Raw genomic sequence first — 25,116 nt, forward strand, 5'->3', positions numbered from 1 at the left:
ATTATTAATCAAAGTGATAGGCCGCCAATTATCTATCAACAAATGATCTTTATCTGGTTTTGGAGTTATGGTTATTAAGCCCTGAGTCATCGAGGTTGGTAAGACTCCCTTGTCAATTGACTCCTTAAACACCAGAAGAAGAAATTCAGCCAAATCATCTCGAAAGGTCTTATAAAATCCAGTGGTAAGGCCATCATTACCAGGAGATTTGTTAACCTTGAGCTTATTAATAACTTTCTTAATTTCAAAGATGGATATCTCTTTATCACAGATGGCTTTAAACCCTTCGTCTATAGTTTTAAAGTCTTCTTTTAATGAGTTCAGAAAATCACACATTTTTTCTGTAGAACATGCCTTACTAGTATATAACTTACCATACAAATCTGATACATATCTTGAAATTTCTACAGGATTTTGAGTTTCACAGCCATCTATGTTAAGTTTACTAAGAGATGTATAATCTCCATTCTTGTTTTCCAAATTATAGAAGTATTTTGAGTTTTTTTCGCCTTCCTCCAACCATCGTCTCCTGGATCTAACAAAAGCTCCTTTTGCTTTTTCTATGTATAGTTCATCCAGTTCAGCTTGCAGTCCAATTAATTTACAAACATCTGTTTGATCAGTATTGCTGTCATCAGTAAGATCACAAATTGCCTTAATAACTTCCTCTTCCTTTATTTTATTAGAGCGGACAGCTTCTTTACTTCTTTTTATAGCAATCAATCTTATCTTATACTTCATAAATTCCCAGTTTTGGCTATATGAATTTGTTAATTGAGCTCGCCTCCAATATGTTTGTATAATTTCCTTCATTTCCATTTTAAAGCTGTCATTTTCCAAAATCATATTATTGAGTTTCCAATAAGTCTTAGGGACTTTAGAATCCTCATTGTTACTCAAGTTAACAGAAAGATAAATTGCTTTATGGTCAGATAGTACTAATGGTTCAATAGAAACCTTGTTAATCTGTCCTTCTAATGCATTTGAACTTAACCAAAAATCTATTCTTGATTGTTTAGATCTGTCCTTGTTACACCACGTGAACTCCTTTAGTCCTGGATGTTTACATCTCCATATATCACTAATTCCTAAGCCTTGACATAACCTGTGCAACTCCATATCAGGAGGGGGAGATCTAGCAGGTACAGGGTATCTATCCAACTTAACATCAAAGACTGTGTTAAAATCACCCCCTAAAATAATTTCAATATCCTGGAACTTGTCCTTCACCTTATTCACTTCTTCTTCAACTTCAAGAAACAAGTCTCTGCTATATTGTTCATTATTAAAAGCATATATATTCCCCAGCAAAAACATTTTCCCATTAAGAGCCACTACAAGAATTATCCATCTGCCCAAATGATGAACTCTACTACTAATAAATTTACCTTTAAATTTACCCTTTAATATTGCAACCCCCGCAGATTGATTACTACCAAATGATAACCAGACATCACTCCCCCATTGACTCTTCCAAAAATTCAAATCCGAAGAACAAGCGTGCGTCTCTTGTAAAAAATAAAAATCTGCATTAAACCTCTTGCAGTACAAAAAAAATAGCCTTTCGTTTTGTCAAATCACGAAAACCCCTGACGCCCTGCCCCCTGGTACAATGACCATCTGCGATCCATGAAGGCAGCCTCTCGCAAACTTGAGCGTAGGTGGCGTCTTTCCGGCCTACATGTACATTATCAGGTTTGGAGAGGTTACTTATCTGAATATAAGGTTACTATAGAGTCTGCTAGATCCACCTACTTCTCTCACATCATTGAAAATCACCAAAACAATCCCAGACATCTTTTCTCCACCATCAACACACTGCTCAAGCCAAACTGCCCCACCACATTACCTGCCTCATCACAACTTTGCAACACATTCTTACATTTCTTTAGTTCTAAGATTGACAACAGTATGTGTGCATTTGTTTTAACCACTTCCTTCACTGCTTTCATATCTGATCTTAAGTCTCTCACCTCCTCCAACGCGAAGTCCACTGACTTTTGTAAGGCAGCAACTGTCATCGTGTTCTTTCGAATCAATGCCTCCAGATGATCTGCTCTCTCATTAATCTTCCTGGAGAGAAGCACCACGATGTTATTCTGCATTTCCAGCAGAGACGGCTCGTCTTTCATCCTCTTCATGAGGGGCTTTTCCGGAGTGTCGGGCTCAATGTCTCAGTCGGAGTCGAGCAGCTGTTCCAGCTGCGGCTCTCCGGAGCTCCTCTCGCTGTCGAGGGCGGACGAGTGCTCGGCCTCGGGGGCGCCCCGGCTCCGCCGCTCGCCCCTGCTGCAGGGTGCACCTGCCCTCCTGAAGGCCGCGGCATTTTCTAAACGTCCTTCTCTTTTCGCTTTTTTCCACCAGTGCTTTTTTCAGAGATCGAATCCATCCTAAAATAACGGGTTTTTTTTCCAGTAGTGCAATTCAGAGGAAAGAAAAAAAAATCGTATCCAAGTTTTAACTTTTTGGGTTAGAAATAAAATTAAAACTCTCCAAAAATTGACATAAAGTTAGTCAAAAATCATAGACATCCAAATCAAAGCAAATTTTCTCCTTTCACCAACAGTTTAAGGGAAAAAGACCCTTCTCAAAAAGAATTTTTCAGCGCTTAACAAAACACGTGCGAACTGGTCGCCATCTTGCCGACCTCTCCGCGGTGAGCAACAAGTCCTGAAACGATTAGCCAGCATCTTGGTACTGTCTGCATGAGAGAGTAATTTTAATATAATTTGTGTTCCTGAAGATCGATTTAGATTATTCGAGAAATACAAACTACGATCATAACATTTATATTTATAGCACATACTCCAAATATGGCGTCTCGCTCTCCATCGTCTTCCCCCGACTCTGCTACGGGTTCAGGTACCGACCCGGCTCGGCCGGACACAGGAGAGCCGCTCGGTGGTTCAGATTCGGACTCAGACGGGTCTCGGGGAGGAAGGTTGCGGTGCTGGTGACCTGGGGTATCGCCTGGAAGAGACAGAGCTCGAAGCCGAGTTTGAAGCGGCAGCTGAGCGGCTCCGTGGACTGGTGCAGACAGCGAGCAGAGAACAGCTGCTTTACCTGTACGCCAGGTATAAACAGGTAAAGCAACCCCAAACCTTTGGCAACTCTTTAATAAACTGCAGCAAAGGCGTGTTTGATGTGTTTTCGGGCTCAGGATCAATTAGTTTGAAACCTTCCAAATGTGCACTCAGCATGTGCATAATCAGTTTCTGTCATATAGTTGGTGACAATGGGGGATAACCTTCGTGTTTATAAAGTACTGAGTACGTTTGGATGTAGAAACCACTAGCAATATTTTCTAGTTTCCCAAGGGATCGTTTTAACTGACGAACGTTGAATAGAAGTGTACAAAACGACTTTTCTGAAGTCGCGATTTGTGCGCAACAACGGGTTGGCTTGTTGCTTTTCTTGAAGTCTGTGACGGGGGAAAGTTCCCACTTTACATCTTCAAGACAACAACTGGCAAGAAGCAGTTTCCTCATGACATCTTGAAGTTGTCAGTCAAAGACTTATTAGGACCAAGATCTGATCGGCAGAAGACTCGGATGATACCTGTTTAAATTCGCAATTTTAATGTGAGGAATATGAAAGTGCTTTAAAAATCGTTAACAAGCTCTCGCGTGACATCAGATATATAAAAGTGCAGAAATAAATACTTTTACACAGCCATTTTAAAAGATATTTGGGTGGACACCAATAATAGAGTTTTCACTGGCATGATAAAAACATGCGACACAGGGATACGTACTATGATTGTAAGCTACTAAATGTGTATGAATCAGATGGGAAAGCAGCTCTGGTCTGGAGAATTTGGAACTAGCAGTAACAAGATGTGAATCCAGTCTGTGAATGCAAATTCATATTTGAACGTTAATCCTTATTTGAGCCAAATACGCCTATCTGAGACATGCTGACCTATTTAAATGGAATAAAATGAGCAACTATAAAGGCAATGACATCACACACTGTGTTTCCAAGGACACATTCTCATTTTGAGCATAATCTCAAAATGTTCTATTTCCGTGCTGCTGATGGCAGCAAGCTCTTGTGACGTACAGGAGAATAGAAGTTCAGGACTTGCTCTGCTTCATGAGATCGACATCGCTTAATAAATTCTTTAACCAGTTTTGTCTTAAATAATTATTGTTATATTTTATCACTTCAGTGCTTATTTTTTGTTTCTCTTAATTCCTGAAATTTGTAGAAAGTGCTTAAAATAAGATTTTTTAAAAAAAGTTTTCACCTTCTTACTGCCATTTTTAAATTCAGTCCTGTATTTCCTGCAGAATGACCTCAAACATTGTTTTCATAATCTTGATACAGTACAATGTTTGCCGCTTGGACTAAAATTTGTTAAGCACTTTATGATGATGCTTTCTAGCAATAGAAACTGTAAATTAATTGTATGTGATAAAACTTTTTTTCAGATTTCAAATTCTGTCTGGTTTGACTTTTCAGGTCAAAGTTGGAACATGTAACACAGCAAAACCAGGCTTCTTTGACTTTGAAGGACAAAGGAAATGGTAAGTTTGAATGAACTACAGTTAAACTGGTTTAATTGGAAACTGTCTTCTTAGATAATTGTTTGTAGAACTACGTTGTGATTATAAGCATAATCCATCTACAGTACCTCCTTGTAGTACTACATTGCACCTGTGACATTATTTCTCCTGGTAGTCCCCAAACATTTTGTATTACTGACAAACCTACTGGCCATGTATACTGAGTTATATACATTATTTATATGCAAAATTTAGAAATAAGCAGTTGGCATAAATGAACAGGGTAATACAATATATATCTATATATATCATATCAAGCACATTTAAAAAATAAATGGAATCATTTTCCACACAGTGAGCATATTGCCACTGTGAATTTAAAATAGGAATACAGTTAAATTCCAGTGTATTTGCTGTTTGAAACAGCCATTGTTATCCTCTGTTCACATGATGACTAGCTAATCATATTCTTAAAGTTTGCTTCTTCTCATTGATACCTTTTCAGTTGTTGAATATGTATTCCTTTTAGTAAGCGATAGCTAAAGTATTGTGCACAAACTCATTTTAAGTTACACGAGGCAAGAGACAAATCTGTGCGAGTCCACAAAACCCACACTAAATATAGGTTTCAGTGTTGTCCAGAAAAAAAGAAAGGTAAATGTGCGAACTTTTACAGTGATTGTAAGAAACCCAACAGACCAGGGACTGTAAGTAGGATTTCAGTTGTTAAAGGCTAAGTAACATCCTAGACAAGTAACATCTGTCTGTCAATTTATGGGATAGACTGTGACTAGATTACGTACCCGAGAAGATGAGTTCTAGCATTGACAGTCTCCTTGCCGAACTGTATTAAAAATAGAAAACAAAACATTTGTCCTACTGAAAAGCTGTTAAGAGTGTGGTTTCTACCAGCTGGGCTCTGTAAGGCTGCTGATGGGTTACACATTGTGCTGTGATGTTGCAGGCAGGCCTGGAAGCAGCTCGGGGACATGAGCAAAGAACAGGCCATGCAGGAGTATGTAGCGTGTGTGCATTCTCTGGACCCAGAAGGAGGCCAGAAGGTACTGTAGGAACTTCTGACTCAATATTGCTTAAACCTGCTATTTGTTTGGTGTCAGCTTTTGGGCGCCAGAATGACGTCATGCATTGAGAGGGTGAACTGTCTCTGGGACAAGCTATCAGATTTGTTCTAGAGATAAACCTGTTCCTGGGATTCCTACAGTACAAGAGACAGTTTCACATGATTCATCAGTAAACTACTAGCTACTAGCAACCTAATGAATACGGTCACTTGAGCAGCCCACTTGTGTCTGTAACCTCTCTTGCGTTTTTCTGTTCTTGGTAGTTTGTATACTGAAGTAATTCTGGCAGTAATTTGTAACATTAACCTCTCTCAACACAGCAACAACGATAGTGACAATCATCTTACCTAAAACAAACGTGAATATTAATGATCAGAAACTAAGGCCCACTTTAAAAATCACAAATATGCTCCTTAAAAAAAATCACAGAATCGGGTTCCAGATAGCAGCATGTTTTGCTTACTCAAAGAGCAAGAGGTCTGTTTTCTACCAAATGTTACCAAAAACATCCCTGCCCATTTGCAGCTGACAGGACTTGGCTGTTTCCCCATATATACTGTATGCCATATATATCCAGTGAGTATAATATGAAGAGGGGTGGATCAGGGATTTAGTGTTCACTGTTGTCCCTTTTGTGCTACATTTAAGAAAATAAAATAATTTTTCAGTATGCAGTGTCTTACCTTTATGACTACTGAGAATAAGTACTCTGGAACACAATCAAAAGAAAATTAAAATCTATATAAAGGGCCAGCATGGCTGTGGAGTGGATAGCGCTTCTGCCATGTAGCACTGGGGCCCTGGGTTCAATTCCAGACCTGGGGTGCTGTCTGCGTGGAGTTTGTATGTTCTCCCCATGTTTGCGTGGGTTTCCCCCCACAGTCCAAAGACACGCTGGTAGTTTAATTGGTTTCTGGGACAGTTGGCCTTGGTGTGAGGTTGTGTGTGTCTATCTGTGTGTGTCCTGTGATAGACTGCTGTCCCCTCCAGCGTGTATACTGTACCACCTTGCGCTCACTGCATGCCAGGATAAGCTGCAGCTCCCTGCAACCCTGTATTGGAAAAAGCAGTTAGAAAATGGTGGGATTTATAGTTTAAAGTGTGAAGAGTATGTAGATAGAACAGTTATATTTTAGAATAAACAAGTATTCCATGTCTATGTGGAACAATTATTTGTTTATATTTTGGGTATCAATTTTGAGGTGACTAAAGGATTTACAAAACAGTAGTGCCTGGATTTTAATGAAGAGGATATGGCATTAAGGAATTAAGTTGTTTGAATTCAGCATTAGCTCTTGTGTAGATTTAACAGCCCAGTTCATAGAGGCCACGCAGAGTGGCCTCGATGTGTCAGCGTCTCTTACGATCATTGGTGCTATTAGTTGCAGTTCATGCTTGGCAAATTTGACATCTTGCCCAGAGTGGTGAGTGCAGTATTGCAAGATTTTCTCTCTTCACAATTCTCATGACTATGCATTGAAGGACAATAATAATAGTATAATGTTAATTTATGAGTGTTTTTAAATAACCCTCAAAGCTCCTTACAGTAGTACACATAATACACAAAAAAATAATGGCACATATCAATATTATAGCATTAATTTTTCAGCTGTTGAGCTAATATCAGTCTTGTCACGGTTTGCTTTCAGAAATGTTTCTTTTGTATCTATATCTTAATTTCAGACAGACACCTGTAAAGTACAGAAACCAGAATAGTAGTAATCCAATTTGATTTTCAAATTAATCTGTCAGCAGGATAGCAGTGAAACCCAAGCCCATAATGGTAAAAACTTTGCCCAAGAGCCAGTGTATAAATATTAAATAGTTAAGTTTCCAGTACAAATCTCTATGTAATACCTCGGGTTAGTGCACTTTTAACTAGGATTGATGAATTTGTTTCTGGTTGTGGTATTGATAAATAAGAGCTAAACCAAGGAAGGGATGTGCCAGATATCCCAAGATAAGTTTCCATGTGATCCAGTGTGGGACTGTGATTGACACCAGCAGCATTTTAGTTGAATAAAGAGCACATTAAGTGATCCAGAAGCCACTGGAAAATCATTAACTGACTTAACAATGGTAGTTTCTGTACTGTGGATCCAAACTCCAACTGAAGAGGTTCAAAGAGCCATTAGATACAAGATGCAATTAGAATTGAGTCGCATTGTCCATTTCAGAGTTTTTGTGAGAAAAGGCAACTTGAGCACATAGTGGTAGTTAAGTGCTTGAGGTCCTAGGTCGGTTTTTTTGCAACAGGTGTCTGTTTCAGTCTATGAATTGAAGACCCAAATGTCTTAATTTCACAGTAACATTCTAGAGCTTAAGGATAGAGACAAAAATGTACAGACAAACCTCGAGTTACATAATAGTTCCGTTCCAGAAACCCTTACGTAACTAGAAATTTACATAAGTCGAAATGCCCGTTAATCACACCCCACGGGCTATGCATACATGTGTACAGTACATCAATATGTCAGTGAACATATGATGTTATTTCGGTCAGTTTCTTTCATATGAAGCACACATAGAAAATTAAGTTCAATAATTATTAATGCAGTGTTCTATAAATAGAAAAAATATCTAAACAAAAAAATAAATTCCAGTACTGAATAGTACATCGTTATGTCAATGAACATGTTGTAGAGGTTTTCTGTCATTTTTTTTCATATGATGCATACAGAAAGTTAAGCTCTATAATTTATAATGTAATGTGATATCAATAAAAAAATTGAAAAAACCTGTTTGCCCGGATCGTGGTCACTGGTGACCACGCCTGTCCCCCCAGATGACACTTTTTATTTTTAAGATAAACGCAAGATAAACAACATTTTTTTTAACTGCTCCACAAATTTTCTCACATGCACGTATTCTCCAATATCATCACAACAAAACCATAAAGTTTGTTTCCACAGATATGACACTGTTATGCAATAAACCAATAAATTAATGAACTAGCAGAATCCCAATAAAAACACCCGGCTAGCACAGCATGTCAATATCATACATTTTTACCAACAAAACAGCAAAAGCAAAAACCAGCGTATATATACAGTATATATATTCCATGTTTTTACCTTATTCTGAAGCATGATATATATCCAAAATAACCCAGACTAGTTTATCTCCAGTTTAACTCTTGAAGGTTATTGACTTCGTAGTAAATGTTTGAAGAACGACCGCTAGAACTAAGGCGATCTGATTGGGAAAAACCACTGTCATTCATTGTATTTTCAGCCATTTAGAGCCCTATGGGGGTAAGGCTTCCTCTAGAAGCCTCCAGCTGCATTCCGCCTGCCTTTTAGCTGTCAATCATTGACTCAGAAGGGGTAATCAATCAGTTTCTTATCAGTGCTCCTTTTTTTCACAGCAGAAGGCAACTCTGAGGTTTTTTTCCATTGCATAACAGCAGATAAAGGCTCTCTAGCAGTGTCTAATGGTTTTTATAGCAATTGCAATGGTTATTATTCTTATTTTCAATATTTTTATGATTTTTTATTATAGGCGTGAAATTTCATTCCAGGTTCAGTCTTCACAAAACATGATGTAGAATTTTTTCTAATTGATCAATTTTTCCCAGATTTGTATCCAAGCTAGTAGTCACCTAGAACAAGGTTTTCAAATCATTCCCAGGCCCTTGACATGCATATAGTTGAAAAATCTGACCTCTGAAGACCAAAAAAACATTTTCGCCTCCTGTTTTTTTTTCATATGTTTGTCTGCTGAGTGGACACATTAAGAAATATAAGAAATTTGACTGTTCACATTCAATGCCAAGGGGGTTACCTTCAATTTAAGACCTGAACCAGGCTCCTGCTATGTTCTGCTGCAGAGATATAACAAATGTTTAAGGAGGAGGAAATTGGCTAAATGTGTCAATGTTAATAACAGGTTAAACAAAAATTGGAAGTGTCAAACATTTTTCTCCTACATTTTTATGTGAGAAAAACAAAACAAAGAGTTTGTTACCTGTCAAGGTAGGTGGGGTGTTCACTACCTCATTATTTTTAAAGCAACTTAAAACGTAAGTGTACAAATGCATAAATTAAGATTCAAACAATCAAAAGACAGTACAACAATCAAACAGGAAACTGGAACTATTTCTGATCAAATAATCTGTTCTCTGATAATAAAATTGTTGTGAAAAAGTAATGTTACATTGATAGTTCAGGTGGGTAGCTGCGTCAGCATGAGTAGGCTGCAAAGGAACAAGTAATAGGTTTATTCCATGCTGAAAAAAAGAAGAAAGAGAACAACGTTTCGGCCGTGGAGCCTTCTTCAGGTGTGACTCCAGTATTCAATTATTCACCAGTTAAATGAATCTTCAATTCCAACTCGGCTCTTACCTACCCAATTAATCTAATTATTTGCTTAGCCACAACGGTTTAATGTCCTTCCCCAAATCTCTGGGTGCTTCAGAGATAAAAGCCATGTCCCAGTTCTCGACCTGCGCCCTAAGCCATTTCTACAAGTCCGCACTTCTGTGATGTAGCGCAAGTGTGAACTTCAAGTGCGCCAGTATTAAAGGGCGCACTAGTACAAAAAGGTAAAAAGCACCCTCGCGTGATGTCACTGTTTTGTCACACGGCTCAGGAGGGTCAAAATCCAAGTCGGCTGTTAATTTTTTCGTTGTCCGCTTGCAGTTTGATTAAATTGAATTTTATCTCGTCAATCCCTGTACAAATGTAGTGACACTGTGTTCATTCATGTTGAAAACTTAACCTCGATTCATAACAGGCGAAGTAAACTAAGGAATCACTGGCAATATTGCTGCTTATTCCAAGCTGTGTACCATTAAATACATTTCATATCGTCTGTCCCAGTACAAAAATGACAGTACGAGGAACATAACGCTTTCATTCAACTAAATAAGGTAAACTTGGCTATACCTCAAAGCTTGTACTATTAAATACGAGCACCATTAAATACTCCGTGTACAGAATACAAAGCAGGTAAATGAATAAATATACATCAGTCGAAATGGGGGTGACGAAATAAAAGCTTTATGTCAAAACTTCGTACGTAGAATACATACAGTTTGAATCTAAAGTAGCCTAATGAAGTTTGTTTTTTCAAAAAAATTGTAGCGCTCCGGTGTTCATGTGGGTATGCGCCCTCTCCTCTGCCGCCTCAGGTCGAACCCCCACCATCGGGGACTCGAACCCGGGCCTCCGGCGTCACTCAACAGGGACCCAGCCAGCTGAATTAAAGGGAAATCTCCCATCAGCCCGGCGGCTGCGGTCCCTGCTATTCACAGGGAAGGGCGGTGACGTCACCGCGCTGGTAAGCCGGCTCTCACAACCAATGGTGGCCGTATGCGTTACAATATTATGAGCTCTAAAACTTAAAAAAAGTTCAATTTTGCTAATACGTGAATGTTTTATTCTCCATGGCAACTTCTCTCCGCCTTGATACGTTAGAATGTGGAACGTCACCATTCCGCGAGCAATTGGGGGTAATTCCCTTCAGCGGAGTCCACTCCAATGCAACCCGAGATCTGCTGGATCATGGCATCCAGAACTATAGCTGGACACACATGCTTTAAGCTGGTTCTCTTTTTTCAGCTTTTATTTATTCTAAATTGTAATGTTTAATACACGCAATGAAAGAATGTGTCCATCTACTGTTTATTACAATTTACACCTCTTTGCTGTTGCATGTATACTGGGGAATTAGTAAAGGCAGAAAAACCACTCACCAGTCCACAGACTCCCCCTGCTCGTTCCTGCAGGACACGGCTGCACCAGCAGTGAGCCCACTGTGTACAAATATCATCAGCGGCCAGATCAGCAGCATCCAAACGGCATCCTAATGGAAACAAGGGCTCAAGAAATCTGGTTTGTCCTTCTCAATTGTCTACAATCAAACCATCGAATTTTACAGAAAAATGCAATAATAAATCAGTACCAAACTGTTTTCTTCATTATAAAATGCCCATCATTTTTTCAAACCTAGAAGCTTAACTTTCAAGACAAATTTGCATGTAGTAACAAATGTATTCATGTTGAGTCAAACCTTTCCAGCTTGTACTGTATCTCATGCTTAAGGCTGGCACACAAGACAAAGTAATATTTGGTGAAGAAAGACATTTCAGTTCACACTTCACTTCATACACAGCATTTATGGTCTATTTAAGTCTATTTATGGTCTATAAGTTACAGTGCAGTTCTTTCTTGGATTAATGTGTCATTTATTGTAGTGCAATATGGATGTAGTGCTATGCGATCAGTCATTAAATGGACATTCAGCATTTTCTATTATGCTTTCATTCCCAACAAACAAAGGTAAAAGTGTATGTGAATTCTTGAGAGATTTCCAATAAAGCCATCCCATAGTCATTTTCTAGTTTTTAAGTCCAGAACTACCACAATGGTAGAAAATGAAATGTAGGCTTGATGTTAATAGCTGCAAAAATAACAATGCAATAATGATGGAGTAATAAGGGACTCAAAGGCTACATAACTAAAGGCTAAAGTTAGGAGCCCAGATGCCAACTTAAGCAAGACAATCCCCAACTCGTACTGCAGAGGGTGAGTGAACACGGCTTGTGAACGATACTTCTTGTGTGACTAAATTCAATCACGGAACATTCTAATTCAATTTTCAAAACTAATGAAAGAAAACCAGACACTTACCATGAGTGTGGCCTTGAAGCAGGTTTTAGTCTTTCAAGACTAAGGAGAGACAATACAGGCAGCTACTTCAGTTTTCTCACTTCTCCAATTCAGGCCACGAAACCCGAAAGTGTTGCCAGACCAAAACTTGCCTAAAAGAATGCACAGAATGCCAAAAAAGGCATTTTGCAATTGACCTTGAAAGACAAGGAACTATTTGCAGTTCTGATTTTCCGGTATATCCAGTATTAGATACGTGAAAGGACACTGTAAATCAGACTATGATCTAGAGCAGAATTTCTCAGTTAGGTACTTTGATTATTTTGACATCATTAAAGCAGTTTAAAATAATATCATCACAAATGCTATTGCTACATTTGTGAAACAAAATAACATTCCAATGAGTGTTCATTTTATAACAGTCTTGATGTTCTTTCACCACAACAGGGTTTTAATTCAATAAAAAAAAATTCTGTATCCTAACTCCCAACATGCGAGGACATATGAGCATGGACAGTGATTTTGCCCGATCAGTGCAACTCACATAGGCTTAAAAAGACCTGCTGAGCGATTGCTGTATCCAGTTGTTCTTTCTTTACATCTGTGCTACTATTCATTTCAGGAACCAAAGAATTTGAATAGGACAGTGAGAGCACATTTCACCTCTATTTAAGGAAGCTCTCAAATACAACAGTGTGGTGGGTCAGCAGTGTTGATGCACTAGTTTCAGCTGAGGGGGTTCAAGCCTCAATCATGTGTACATAGACCCACGTGGGGGTGAATTAGCAAATTAGTTAAGGGTGAGAGGCACATTCTCACATGGTGTCAATTAGCCTAGGTTTGGTACAGTTTATAAATAGTTCTATGGGAGGATTTTGTTGTTGTTGTTGGTGGTGGGGCAGCTTGTGACTTAAATTTTTTCTGCAGTATTTCCTTTCTGTTGTGGCTTGTCCATATGCTGGGGCCTAATGAGGTCTGAAGAGGCTGGCTTGTCTCAAACCGCTATTTCAGTCTTCCTTTTATTAGCTTGTATTCATATTGTTTTTTAATACAGAGAACAATGACTTCATTGTATATTAGAAATGAGCATGTCTAAAAGCTAAAGATAAAATGTAGGAGTCCTTATATTAGAAGATCATTACAATAATTGACATTGGAAACAGTCTAAGGAAGAGAAACCGGAATAACTCCCACATTGAAAGGTACAGTATTGTGTTGTAAACTGAGAGGTTAAAACAACTTTATCACTTTTGGCTGGAGGATTGAAGATGTGGAGACTTGAGTATTCAAAATCCTGAAAAGAACTGAGAATTTGGACTCGGGCAGCTACAGTACTTCACATTCAACATGGGGGGAGAGAATGAAATTGAAGTCTGTGATGGAAAAGACATGCTGTGCAATCCAAATCACAGGAGTGTTACAAAGAATCTTTTATCAATAGTTATCAACCAAACAGAAAAGATGGGCAGAATATCTTTCTCTCGCTTGTAACCTTTTAACATTCCTGGGCTAGAACTTTATCAAAATTGGAAGTTTAAAACCGCACATTGAGGAAGCAGCTGTGATCAAGGTATAAGTCCCTTCACCCAGTTTTGCATAAGGGGAGTTTTTTCTGGGTTTACACTTTGTCAGAGCAATATTTGAAATCTGATCCTACTTGGAATTTTGTTTAGACAGACCCACAAAATTAAGCTCAATAATTAATTGCTTACACTTACAGTATATTGCACTTTACAGGTAATGGGGACTCCCCTCCGCCACCACCAATGTGCAGCATCCACCTGGATGATCTTGGCAATCATCTCCAAACAGTGCAAAGCGGTTTTCACTTTCTTCAAATATCAGTGATGCATTAAAATTGGACTGAACACTATACTTCCAAGAACAGAAGTTAGTGTTTTGAGTGTTTTTCTTGGTGTGTAATAGTGATTCTATTTATCTAAGCAGGTACAGTGGGCTCAAGAATTATTGGCACCCTTGATAAAGTTAAACAAAATAAGCTGTATAAAATACACAGCACAGATAATGAGTCTATCTTATGCCCAGACAATGGGAATTATTTCAAAACAAATATTTAAAATGAGTAATACATGTTTTTTCCAGGAACATTAATGTCAAAATTATTAGATCCCCCACTTTTCTTTAAGAAAACTGAACTAAATAAAATCTGAAATGAAGTTCTGCTTTTTTAAATATAACTCAGTCAAAAGGAACATTTTCTGGACTTGCTGTTTCACCAGGGTATAAAAAGAGGTAAACACACATAATAAAAACTTTGGCCATCCACCACCATGGGGAAAGGCAAAGAAGTGACAAATTAAGAGACAAATTAGTATTAATCTTCACAAATGGTAAAGAAACCAAGGGTCACAGCTGGAGAACTGCAGAGTCTGGTTGCATCTTGGAGTCCTTGAGTCTCTAAATCAATAATTAGATGGTACATCCATGCCAAAAAGCTATTTGGAAGGGTTGCCAGAAGGAATTGATAACAAGAAACAAACTGAAGTGTCTGGAGTTTGCCAAATGCCATTGGGACTTTGACTAGAACCCAGTGCTATGGTCAGGTGAGACCAAAATTGAAGGGTGTGGCCACTCACACCACCAGTACGTTTGGCGTTGGAGAGGGATGCATACTCACACAAAAAAACGTATATTCACTGTGAAATATGGGGGTGGAACATTGATGTTGTGGGGTGGTTGTGATGCCACTGGGGCCCTTGTTAAGGACAAAGGTATCATGATCTCTACTAAATATCAGGATATTCTGGGCAAAAATCTGGCTGCCTATGCCAGAAAGCTACAGCATGATTTGGTCTCTGGTGGACCTCCCAGCATGACAGTGATCCTAAACACACCATTTAAAAATCAACTAAGAAATGTTTGAGAGAAAACAAAATCAATGTTTTTCACTAGTTTACCCAGTTTTGGGGTATATAAAATATAAGTCATTATCTGTGCTGTTTATTTTATATGGGGTTTTTTGTTCTTCATTAAGGGTGACAATAATTTGTGAGCGCACTGTAAGGTGGTAGAAGAAAACGGGAAGAAAAACAGTGCCAACAGGAAAAATAAGACATTTGAGGAACACAGCACAAGATGCTAGTAGAAACGTTTTTTTTAGAAGAAATCATGTTGTGCACATTTTTTCCCAGGCAAATATGACCCAGCTCCACCAACAATGGAAGTCAGGAATATCTGCGTACCTCAGCAAATAATATGCTGTTATCTTAACTTATTGATTATAGATTAGATGCACACAACAAAAGAGTGCTGGTAGACCAGGAATTCCACTAATCTTAATATATTCAGAGCTGCGAGCACCATCATTTATTGGCTGTAGATGGGATTCGCACAACAGAAGACAAAAGCACAAAATGAGGAAAGATTTCACAGAACTGCTGGTGGTAACCCAACCAAACCTATAAAGAAAAAACATTTGCGCAACATAATTCTGATTGACATTTACAACCAGTGTCCTCTTATTTTAAATGAAGAGCTTTGCCACTACACTTCACAGGAAAAAAGCTGCTTTCTGATAATAGATGAATGGATTGATAATTGCAGTCGTTGGGTGTTTCTTTTGTGTTAGCCATCAACCCATGTTTAAACCTATACATTTTAGTTGTTCTGGAAAGAAGCACATTTGCATTTGAGCAACTTTTTTTCTTGCTTTTCAGCAAACATTAGCTTCAAAATATCAAACAGCATTTGCTAAACCTGAGCGCAATTAACACTGCTCTGCATCTGCAACAAATAGATACAGAAAGAGTCAGCGTAACTGAATTGCAACAACAGGGTCAAACATTCCCCCTCTTACAGCTTAAACATGTCTCTGCACCTAACAAACCAGGACACAGCCCCCCTGAAAGCGTGGTAGATAACAGGGTTTTGTGAGCAAATAAGTCCTCCACTTTTCCACTACTGGCAGTCCTCTCTGTTTAGATCTCCAGTGCAGATCCACTGGTCTCCATCCTTCTGGGATACACACCACTTGGCATGATCAAAGTGAGAGCAGAACTCCACAGGTCCCGGCAGTTTAATTCTTCTGATATTTAAAACGTGTTCAGGAAGGGAGCAGTTCGAAGGCAGTTCATGCTCTTTTCGTTGCCAGGTTTCCGTCAACAGAGTAGTCTTTAAAACTTGAGCAGCCCAACCAGTGTAGATGTCTGTAAAAGACAACCCTCAAGTATGTCAACAAAGTAGAAATATAAGGCATTTAACAGCATCTACAATGGCTCTCCAGACAGGGCTCTTTCTTGGCTTAAAGAGAAAGGAAACACTCTGTGAAAAGTAAAAAAAAAGCTCTTACCGGTCTGGAATTTAATTTTACTGCCATTTTCACATTGTATAATGAAACATTTCCCCTTACTAAATGGTTTTCAGTGCTTTGCTTTCCAATTAAGTTCTTTCAGAACTTTTTATGTTTTAATAACAATCACAACAGAACAACATAAAAGAGCTACTGGTAGTGATTGGAAAGCCCTTGTAGCAAGACAGTTTTAGAAGCGCAACATGTGTTTCTGCCCTACAGATGTGAACTACAAATGTGCAGTTTGTATGTTCTCCCTGTGTTTGCAGGGGTTTCCTCTGGGTGCTCCAGTTTTTGGTCCCACAGTCCAAAAACAACAGACTAGTTGGGTTAATTGGCTTTTGGGAAAATTGACTCTTGGGTAAGCACTGTGTGTTTTTGGCTCTGTATGCACTGTGATGTCCTGGCATCCTGTCCAGTGTGTATCCTGCCTTTTCCCCTTTGCTTGCTGGGATAGGCTCTGGCTCCCCAGTGACTTTATAGTGGATGTTGCGCACCTATCTGAGGGAATTGTGTAGATTTGTAAGTGATACAGAGCGCATTCCGGCCGTTCAGTTTCCCTGAGGACGGCCAGCTGTACCCCCTTTCTGGGAATGGAGGGAAGTGGGGGACACTGTGACTGAGCCAGAAACCCTGAGTCTGGTCAAAGTGTAGGGCTCCTGTGTGGACACACAAAGAGATATTACAACAGACCGAGATAACAGATCACATTCTATTCATTCATACTTGCAATGAACAGCAGTTAGCGATTTATGAAGAGTCAGTAGATGATGGATTGCAAGTTATTACCGTTAACACAGTACTTTGAAAAGGTCAATAATAATAATAATTCCTTACACTTTTATAGTGCTTTTCTGGACACTCCACTCAAAGCTCTTTCCAGGTATTGGGGACTCTCGTCCACCACCACCAATGTGAAGCCAAAGTGTACACAGAACACTCACCACACACCAGCTATTTAGTGGGGAGGAGAGCGGAGTAATGAAGCCAATTCAAAGATGGGGATTCTTAGGAGGCCATGACTGGTAAGGGCCAATGGGAAATTTGGCCAGGATGCTGGGGTAACACCTATACTCTTTTCGAGAAACGCCCTGGGATTTTCAATGACCACAGAGAGTCAGGACCTCGGTTTTATGTCTCATCCCAAGGACAGTGCCTTTTTAAAGTATAGTGTCCCCGTCACTATACTGGGGCATTAGGACTCACATAGACTGCAGCGTGAGCACCCCCTGCTGGCCCCACTTACACCTCTTCCAGCAGCAACCTTAGCTTTCCCAGGAGATCTCCCATCCAGATACTGACCAGGTTCACAGCTGCTGAGCTTTAGTGGGCTGCCAGTTGTGAGGTACATTGTGTTTAATTTAGTAGTGGCAATGATAAAGATGATACTGATGTTTGTATCCCTGGAAGCAATGGGCACAAGGAAGGTGACACATTGGACCGGAAGTCAATTAATCGCAGGGCAGATACAGACACTGAAGCTCACACTAGAGCTAATCTTTTCTCAGAAGCCAATCAGCCAACCAGTATATTTTTGGACGGGGGGAGGAAACTGGAGCACCCAGAGGAAACCCTGGGAGAAAAGACAATTTCTTCACAGATGGCATCCTGAGTCCAAAATCAAGCCCAGGGCCCCAGTGCTGTAAGATAGCAATGCTAACCACTGTACTACTGTGCTGCCTGGTTAGTAGTAGTAGTAGTAGTAGTAGTAGTGGTAATTTTATACCCACCCAAATTAGAATTGGCGATTTTATCTGTACATTTCTGCTCACGCCCATGACCTTTGACCCCAGGTTTGTCCAACCTCTCTTACACAGTCATACACCTATTGACCTTACACAGTGATGTACAGGACTTTTCCAGCCCATCAAAGAACGTGTATTCCCAGTGCTGAGCCACTTATACTCCACTACTTTCGAAATTCTAATTGCCATAACATGGTCTTTTATAATTAATAATTATAAGTCTTTAGCAGACATTAAATCTAATAAACAATAAATCCGTGTTAATTTTATACTGATTTTATTATAGAATTTTTATTATAGTTTAATATAGAAAAATTGATTATGTTTTTGAAAGAATATTCGTAATATAGTGATACAAATGCATCACTTTCTATGCCATGCTGTGCTGTTCTATGAAATGCTAAGATACACTTCCAAACAAAAATAATTAGTATCTAATTATCAGGGTCCTTACTAGTGTTATCTCGCTAACTTGCTAAAATATCCTGTAGAATTCTTTAAAACATCTTTCTCACAATGATTTCATTATCCTAAAAAAAACCAACAATACCTCTTTATCAAAAGAGGGGCAAGAAGAAAGTGATCAGGCAACTTTTTAAAGTTATTTAAAAGTGAGATGATTTGATGAGTTTTACCAAGAATACTTTATAAACAGTTCTTCTGATTGCTTTCTTACTACATTAATAGAAGCATATTACCAGGAATATATAGATACAGGCTTGCAAACACTTATATGTGCAAGTAGTTCAGGTGGGTAGCTGCGTCAGCATGTGTAGTCTTCAAAGGAACAAGTAATAGGTTTATTCCATGCTGAAAAGAGAAGAGAGAAACACGTTTCGGCTGTGAAGCCTTCTTCAGGTGTGCTAAAGAAGAAGGCACACCTGCACACCTGAAGAAGGCTTCACAGCTGAAACGTTGTGTTTTCTCTTTTCTCTTTTCATCATGGAATAAACCTATTACTTGTCACTTATATGTGCATGTGTGTTTATTTGCTTGGACCTCATGATATTTCTGTAATGAAAGGACAGTGTTAACCTTAGAAACAAAGGCACAATCCTTATAAAAGAACTCTGAAAGCAATCAAATCCAGTTAAAAGATGTTATTGTTATTCTGCTATTATACAGTGTATTGTAATTATGTGTTTCAAGAAAATTAGTTTGAAGGCTTACCAAACCACACGACAAGGTTATGATCTAGTGTTGCTTACTGTAGTAAACTATGATAAGAACAGTAGATTAATTAGGGAAGCATCTGGGAACTTATTTTAACTTGATTTATCATGTTAATTGCAGGATTAGAGCACAAAATATTCTCATGGATTTGCCTTCACAAAAGTCAAACTATTCAATACCATTCAACATTCCTCATTCACACCCGATCATAACTATCCTAACTTTCTGTAAGTAAGGATTCCATTGTACCAGTACATGTACATGCAATAAGGTTCAAGTTCTATGTCAATATGCAAGAACAGATCAACTATTATCAAGGAAACAAGGCTTGATTAATACAGTGTAATACATTTAATACTGGTGTTAATTGAAGTCGCATACGTGCAGCTTTCAAGGGTGCCAGCCTGTAGAGGCAGCACCTGTATGGAGACTTTTCGGCAGCACCGGGAGCAGTGCGACGCATTACAGGGGAGGATTGGGAGGTTAGAGACACTCCTGAAGATGCAGAAGCCGGAGACAGTGTGTACCTGCAGTCAAACGCTTGAGCAGCTGTCTCCCGGTGAGTGCCTCCCCCCACTGCGCAGGTTGCAATGCCTGGCGGAAGCTCTGCCCCCCCCAGAGCACACACCGCCTCAGGACACTCCATCTGGCTTCTCTGCTCACCACCGCCCAGGACCTGGCTGACGCTGTCCCCGCCATCTATCTCCCCTCAGGAAGCACCGTTTACACAGCGGAATTCACAGACGCCAGTGGAACGAACAATTCTCCCAGATATCCAACTGTTGCCCATCACTCAAGAGAAGGAGGGGGGGTTGTACTTGCAGTGCATCGGTATAGATGGGAAAGCCAGAGCCGACCGCTACGCCGCCCTTGTGTTTGGGGTGCTTATCATTCTCAGTGCATAACAAGGAAGATTAATAAACATAAACATAATCTCATGGTTAAATAGTCAAGTCTAGCCATGTGTGAGTCTAGTGTCACAGAGCTTCAACAGCAGATGACAACTTGTGAGTTCGATTAAGAATGAATAAAAGCATTTCATTAATAACGCGTTTGCGTTTGTCTGGGTGCTGACAAAGTAAAAAACAATTACTTTTTGACAATGAAGAACTGTGTGTGTCTCTCTCTCTGCTGGTGTTTGTAATCGTTTTTATTTTTAAATACATTTTAGCAAAGTAATGTACCATAAAAGTATTGTGAGACATATTTGGGTTAACATGTTCAGTGTTCAGTGTGTGGTCATTTGTTTGGTGCGAGTGAAGTTTTATTTAATCTCTGACCCAGGGAAAAGTGTGGTGTGGACGGCTGAGGAGAGAATGCAGGCTCGCGCTGTGTCCGTTATTCTTTTTTTCTTTTTCTGGTTTGGTCGGATAGTTTTTGTTTTTGATTTATCAATAAAGTTTGATAATCGGCCAGTGAAAGCTCTGTTGTCCTTCACATGAATGCCTGAAACATTGTACCGAACCCAGGATTTTACAGTATTTTTTCTTTAAAATACCAATAACAGCAACATACAGTTTACATAATATATTGATGTTCCAAAATTAATATCGTTTATGACCTTTATGACCTTCATTATGCTCTTCGTTAATGTCTAAGCCGGAACACATCTTTATATCTCATTTTGTATGTCTTTTTTTAAAAAAATTGTTTGCCCAGCCTAACAGTATTGTTGTTATTGTTTTTATCCTGTAAAGCGCTTTGAGGAGCCACCTTTAAAGGCGCCATATACAATAAAGTTCATTATTATTACTATTGTTAATTTGCTGGACAGAGAGGTGAACATTATTACACAGAAGACAAAGATAGCGATTTACTTTGCATTGTGCATTGTGCTGCTGTAATACAGTTTTAAATAATTAAAAGTCTAAACAGTATCAGCTTTATTTATGGGTTGTAATTTAAAAAATTTAAAAAAAGTCAAAAACCGCACTCAAAATGCAATTTATAGGTTTCTGGCAAGAGGAGACACCCAAATTTAATAATGTAATATGCCACTATTTGTGCATGAATAAGGTTATACTGCTATTTCCTTAGATACTGTACGCGATTCCATGGGGTTTTTTTTTTAATCCCCGGCGGAACCGGGCATCCATAAGAATCAAGTAATAGGTTTATTCCATGCTGAAAAAAAGAAGAAAGAAAACACATTCCATAAGAATCAGCGCTTTTATATAGCGCCTTTAAAGGTGGCTTCTCAAAACGCTTTACAGGATAAAAACAACAATAACAACAACAATATTGTATTTCATTGCACTTTGACAGATCGTCCTTAAATCAATTGTTGATTTAGTTTGACAGTAACCCTAACACTAACCCTATTTTATTTTTTCAAAGAAATGTTTGTTAAAAAAAAAAGTAATGGCTCTGGCTGGATTCAAACACCCAACATGTGATGTGTGAGTCGGGAACCTAACCCACAGCGCCACTGGCAAGGTCACATGAGGAGTGTTGAAAAAGCCCTACAGAAACATTATCAACAGACATCGTACAGCATGTACTATTCTTGTGTTGCGGTACATGAATATAATTATATCGTTATTAATTTCTTTAGATACGCGATTCCATATTATATTCCATTTTAATCAAATTCTAAAAGTATGCTTGTTGACTCCGGTATCATGTTGGTTAAAGACTTCGATGCTTAAAATGTTTAGGGAGAAATGGAATACTGGTGTGTATTTTTTCTTTAAAGTACCGAGACCAGCCATATACTGTATGTTTATGTTCCAAAATTAATATCGGTTATGGCTTTCACACGCGTTACAGTATGCTCCTATTCTTTTTTATGCTCAGCTACTAAGATTTCCCTTCAGTGGTAAAATTCCATATAAATATTCAATACTTAAACGGGCACAGTAAAGACATTTAAATCTTTCTACGACCGACCAACGCACCACGAGTGCCCCTGTCGGTCAACCAATCACGTACCGCGGTATTCTGCGTCATCTCCCATCACGATGCGCAATGACGTAGCCAATTATCCCCAGTACGTGCCTGTGCTGCGCACTTTGAATGGCTGCATCTGTAAATCCAGGGTACATTGTCTATGATTTTTTTTTGTCATAAAGAAATTACTATTGGATTTTAAAGTTTTTTTTTCCTTTCAATAGTTCGTTTTGAAACGATTCACCAGAATGTATTCTTGAGGAGAGTAATGTTTGTGAGATGCTTGCCTTGCCTCGCTTCTTTTAGTCAACTGTTGACTCTTTGTCAACTGCTGCAGTTCAATTCTACAGAGCTCTGCTGGTTTAAAATGCAGAAAATGAGCTCTAATCGCATAAGATTATTCTAGTCTTGCCACAATGCTCATGTCAAACATGGGCGACCCCTAAAAACAAGAGCTATTTTCGCTTTGTAGGCCACTACATCACCTAGAAATGATCAAGGCTGCTTGACCCATCTTCTCTTGCCACAGGTTCTGTTCATCTCCCAGAAGCACCAGTGCACCCACAGACTGGCAACAGACACTAGTATTGTTTAAGTGCCCTTTTTATTTTCTAGTGATCACAACAGTTAACACTGTCTGTCCAACACCCAGGACACATTGTACAGTGTCACAGTTCTAGAGCAGTATACAGTATGTAATACTCTTTTATGTGTTTTTGGAATCATACAGGTTTATTCTGTATAAGCTGCCAGACCACGATGAAGGAAGAGGTCTGCGATACCTCTACATGGATGACCATACCAATGGCTGGGTATATGGGAAGAAATTGGTAAATGACTCCAAGAGTGCAGTGGGGCAGACTTTGCAGCCTTTTTTGTCCTACATTCATAAAAAGGTAAGAAACCTTTATATATAATCTGTGTCATCTCCCAGAAAGTGAGGTCAGGATATACATTGTCTTTTCGATCTGTTTATTTTCACAGGCTTCTCTTATAATTCAAAAGCCTTTTGTGCAATACAAATACAGACTTTGTATTGATATTTTTTATATTCCTTCCTAAAAGACTGTGGACTTTGGGTATCTTCTATACAACGATCAACCTCCAAAGTCATTTAAACCTGCTCCTTCATCTTTTGGACACAGCAAAGGTAAGTAACATTTTATAATGTACAGATGCAGCCATTCAAAGTGCACGTTACAGACACGTACTGCAGGTGGCGTCGCGCATTGTGACGCAAGATGACGCGCGGCACCGCAGTACGTGATTGGCTGACCGACAGGGGCCCTCGTGGTCCGTTGGTCTGTCGTAGAAAGACTTACAGTAAACGTCTTTGCTGTGCCCGTTGTAGATATTGAATTTTACCACTGAAGGGAAATCTTAGTAGCTGAGCATAAAAAGAATAGGAGCATACTGTAACGCGTGTGAAGGCCATAAACGATATTAATTTTGGAACATAAACATACAGTATATGGCTGGTCTTGGTACTTTAAAGAAAAATACACACCAGTATTCCATTTCTCCCTAAACATTTTAAGCATCGAAGTCCTTAACTAAAGAGATACCGGAGTCAACAAGCATACTTTTAGAATTTGCTTAAAAGGGAATATAATATGGAATCGCGTATCTAAAGAATTTAATAACGATATGATTATATCCGTGTACTGCGACAGGGCTGTGTAGGGCTGTTTCGCCTCTCTCTTCATGCGACTTCCCTTGTAGCCTACTGGTCTACGTGCCTGATTACCAACTCACGGGTTGTGTGTTCAAATCCAGCTGGTGCTGGATTTTTCTTTTAACAAACATTTCTTCGAAAAAATAGAATAGCGATATTATGGACAATCAATTGACTTTTATATTTCAAAATATCACAACATGATCGATTCTAAGTCATTTTTGATAACAATGAATAGTCGCCTTCTTCCCTTCTTACAACGGTCCCTGCTTCTGCTTCCTGCTTCTATTGTGTGTGTGTGTGTGTGTGTGTGTGTGTGTGTGTGTGTGAGTGTGTGTGAGATAGAGTAAATGGCGACTGTCAGAAGATAGGACACAGCGGCTCAGGCGCCCGCTGAATGGAAAAGTGGCACTTTAATGTTCTGTATGGCTAATACTAAAGCCAATACTAATATTCAATACTTTAATATCCTTTTCTGTATGTTTAACAATAGTGGGTACTGGCCTAATTCGTCCCTGCTCCCGTTGTTAGGTGTTAATGTGTTGTTAAGTGTGAATTTGTACCTGTTTCCCTGAGGTCTGGCTTTTTTTCTGGAAAACCATAACTCTGGTCTTGTCCAGATTGACTGTCGGCGCCCAGGTCTGACAGTGCTGCTACAGCAGTGCCAGGTTCTGGCGCAGCCTCTGTTCTGTGGGCGACAGCGGGACCAGGTCGTCTGCACAGAGCAGGAACTCGATTTCCATAATTAATGCAGATCAGTAAATCAAGGGACAAAACAATTATTGCGCCCGGGTCCTCAATGGGCTTTGACATGCTAATGGGTTGGTTTAACAGTCCGGGTGTGGCAAGCCTCCAATGTCTCCCGACTTCGGCAAAAGGCACCTAGCCTTCCTAGGATTGTTGACCGGGGCGGGGGACATTCGGGGATGTAAGTCTGAGAAAGACAGTCTCACGTTTGTGGACAGTCTGTCCACAAACAAAACATGTAAAAAAAACAATTACTTTTTGTCAATGGAATCCGGTGTGTGTGTCTCTCTCTGCTGGATGTCCCTCTCACTCTCTGCTGAATGAATAAAAGCATTTTATTAAAAACGCGTTTGCGTTTGTCTGGTATTTACTTTGGTCCC

The 25,116-nt window shown here is 39.2% G+C and overlaps 1 protein-coding gene across 1 annotated transcript in view; it reads left to right on the forward strand.

The window, feature by feature from the left end:
* The first annotated feature begins 2,091 nt into the window (after positions 1 to 2,091).
* LOC148823762 (deoxyribonuclease-2-alpha-like) overlaps positions 2,092 to 25,116 on the forward strand; it is a 39,152-nt gene continuing 16,127 nt past the window's right edge. Inside the window, exons 1-5 of the mRNA XM_088928125.1 lie at positions 2,092 to 2,319; positions 2,860 to 3,081; positions 4,462 to 4,526; positions 5,470 to 5,566; positions 23,380 to 23,464. Of these exons, the coding sequence (XP_088784251.1) occupies positions 2,092 to 2,319; positions 2,860 to 3,081; positions 4,462 to 4,526; positions 5,470 to 5,566; positions 23,380 to 23,464 (697 nt within the window). The remainder of the gene's footprint in view (positions 2,320 to 2,859; positions 3,082 to 4,461; positions 4,527 to 5,469; positions 5,567 to 23,379; positions 23,465 to 25,116) is intronic.

Source organism: Atractosteus spatula, chromosome 11 (genome assembly GCF_055471065.1).
Source record: "Atractosteus spatula isolate fAtrSpa1 chromosome 11, fAtrSpa1.hap1, whole genome shotgun sequence".
Classification (NCBI taxonomy): Eukaryota; Metazoa; Chordata; class Actinopteri; order Semionotiformes; family Lepisosteidae; genus Atractosteus; species Atractosteus spatula.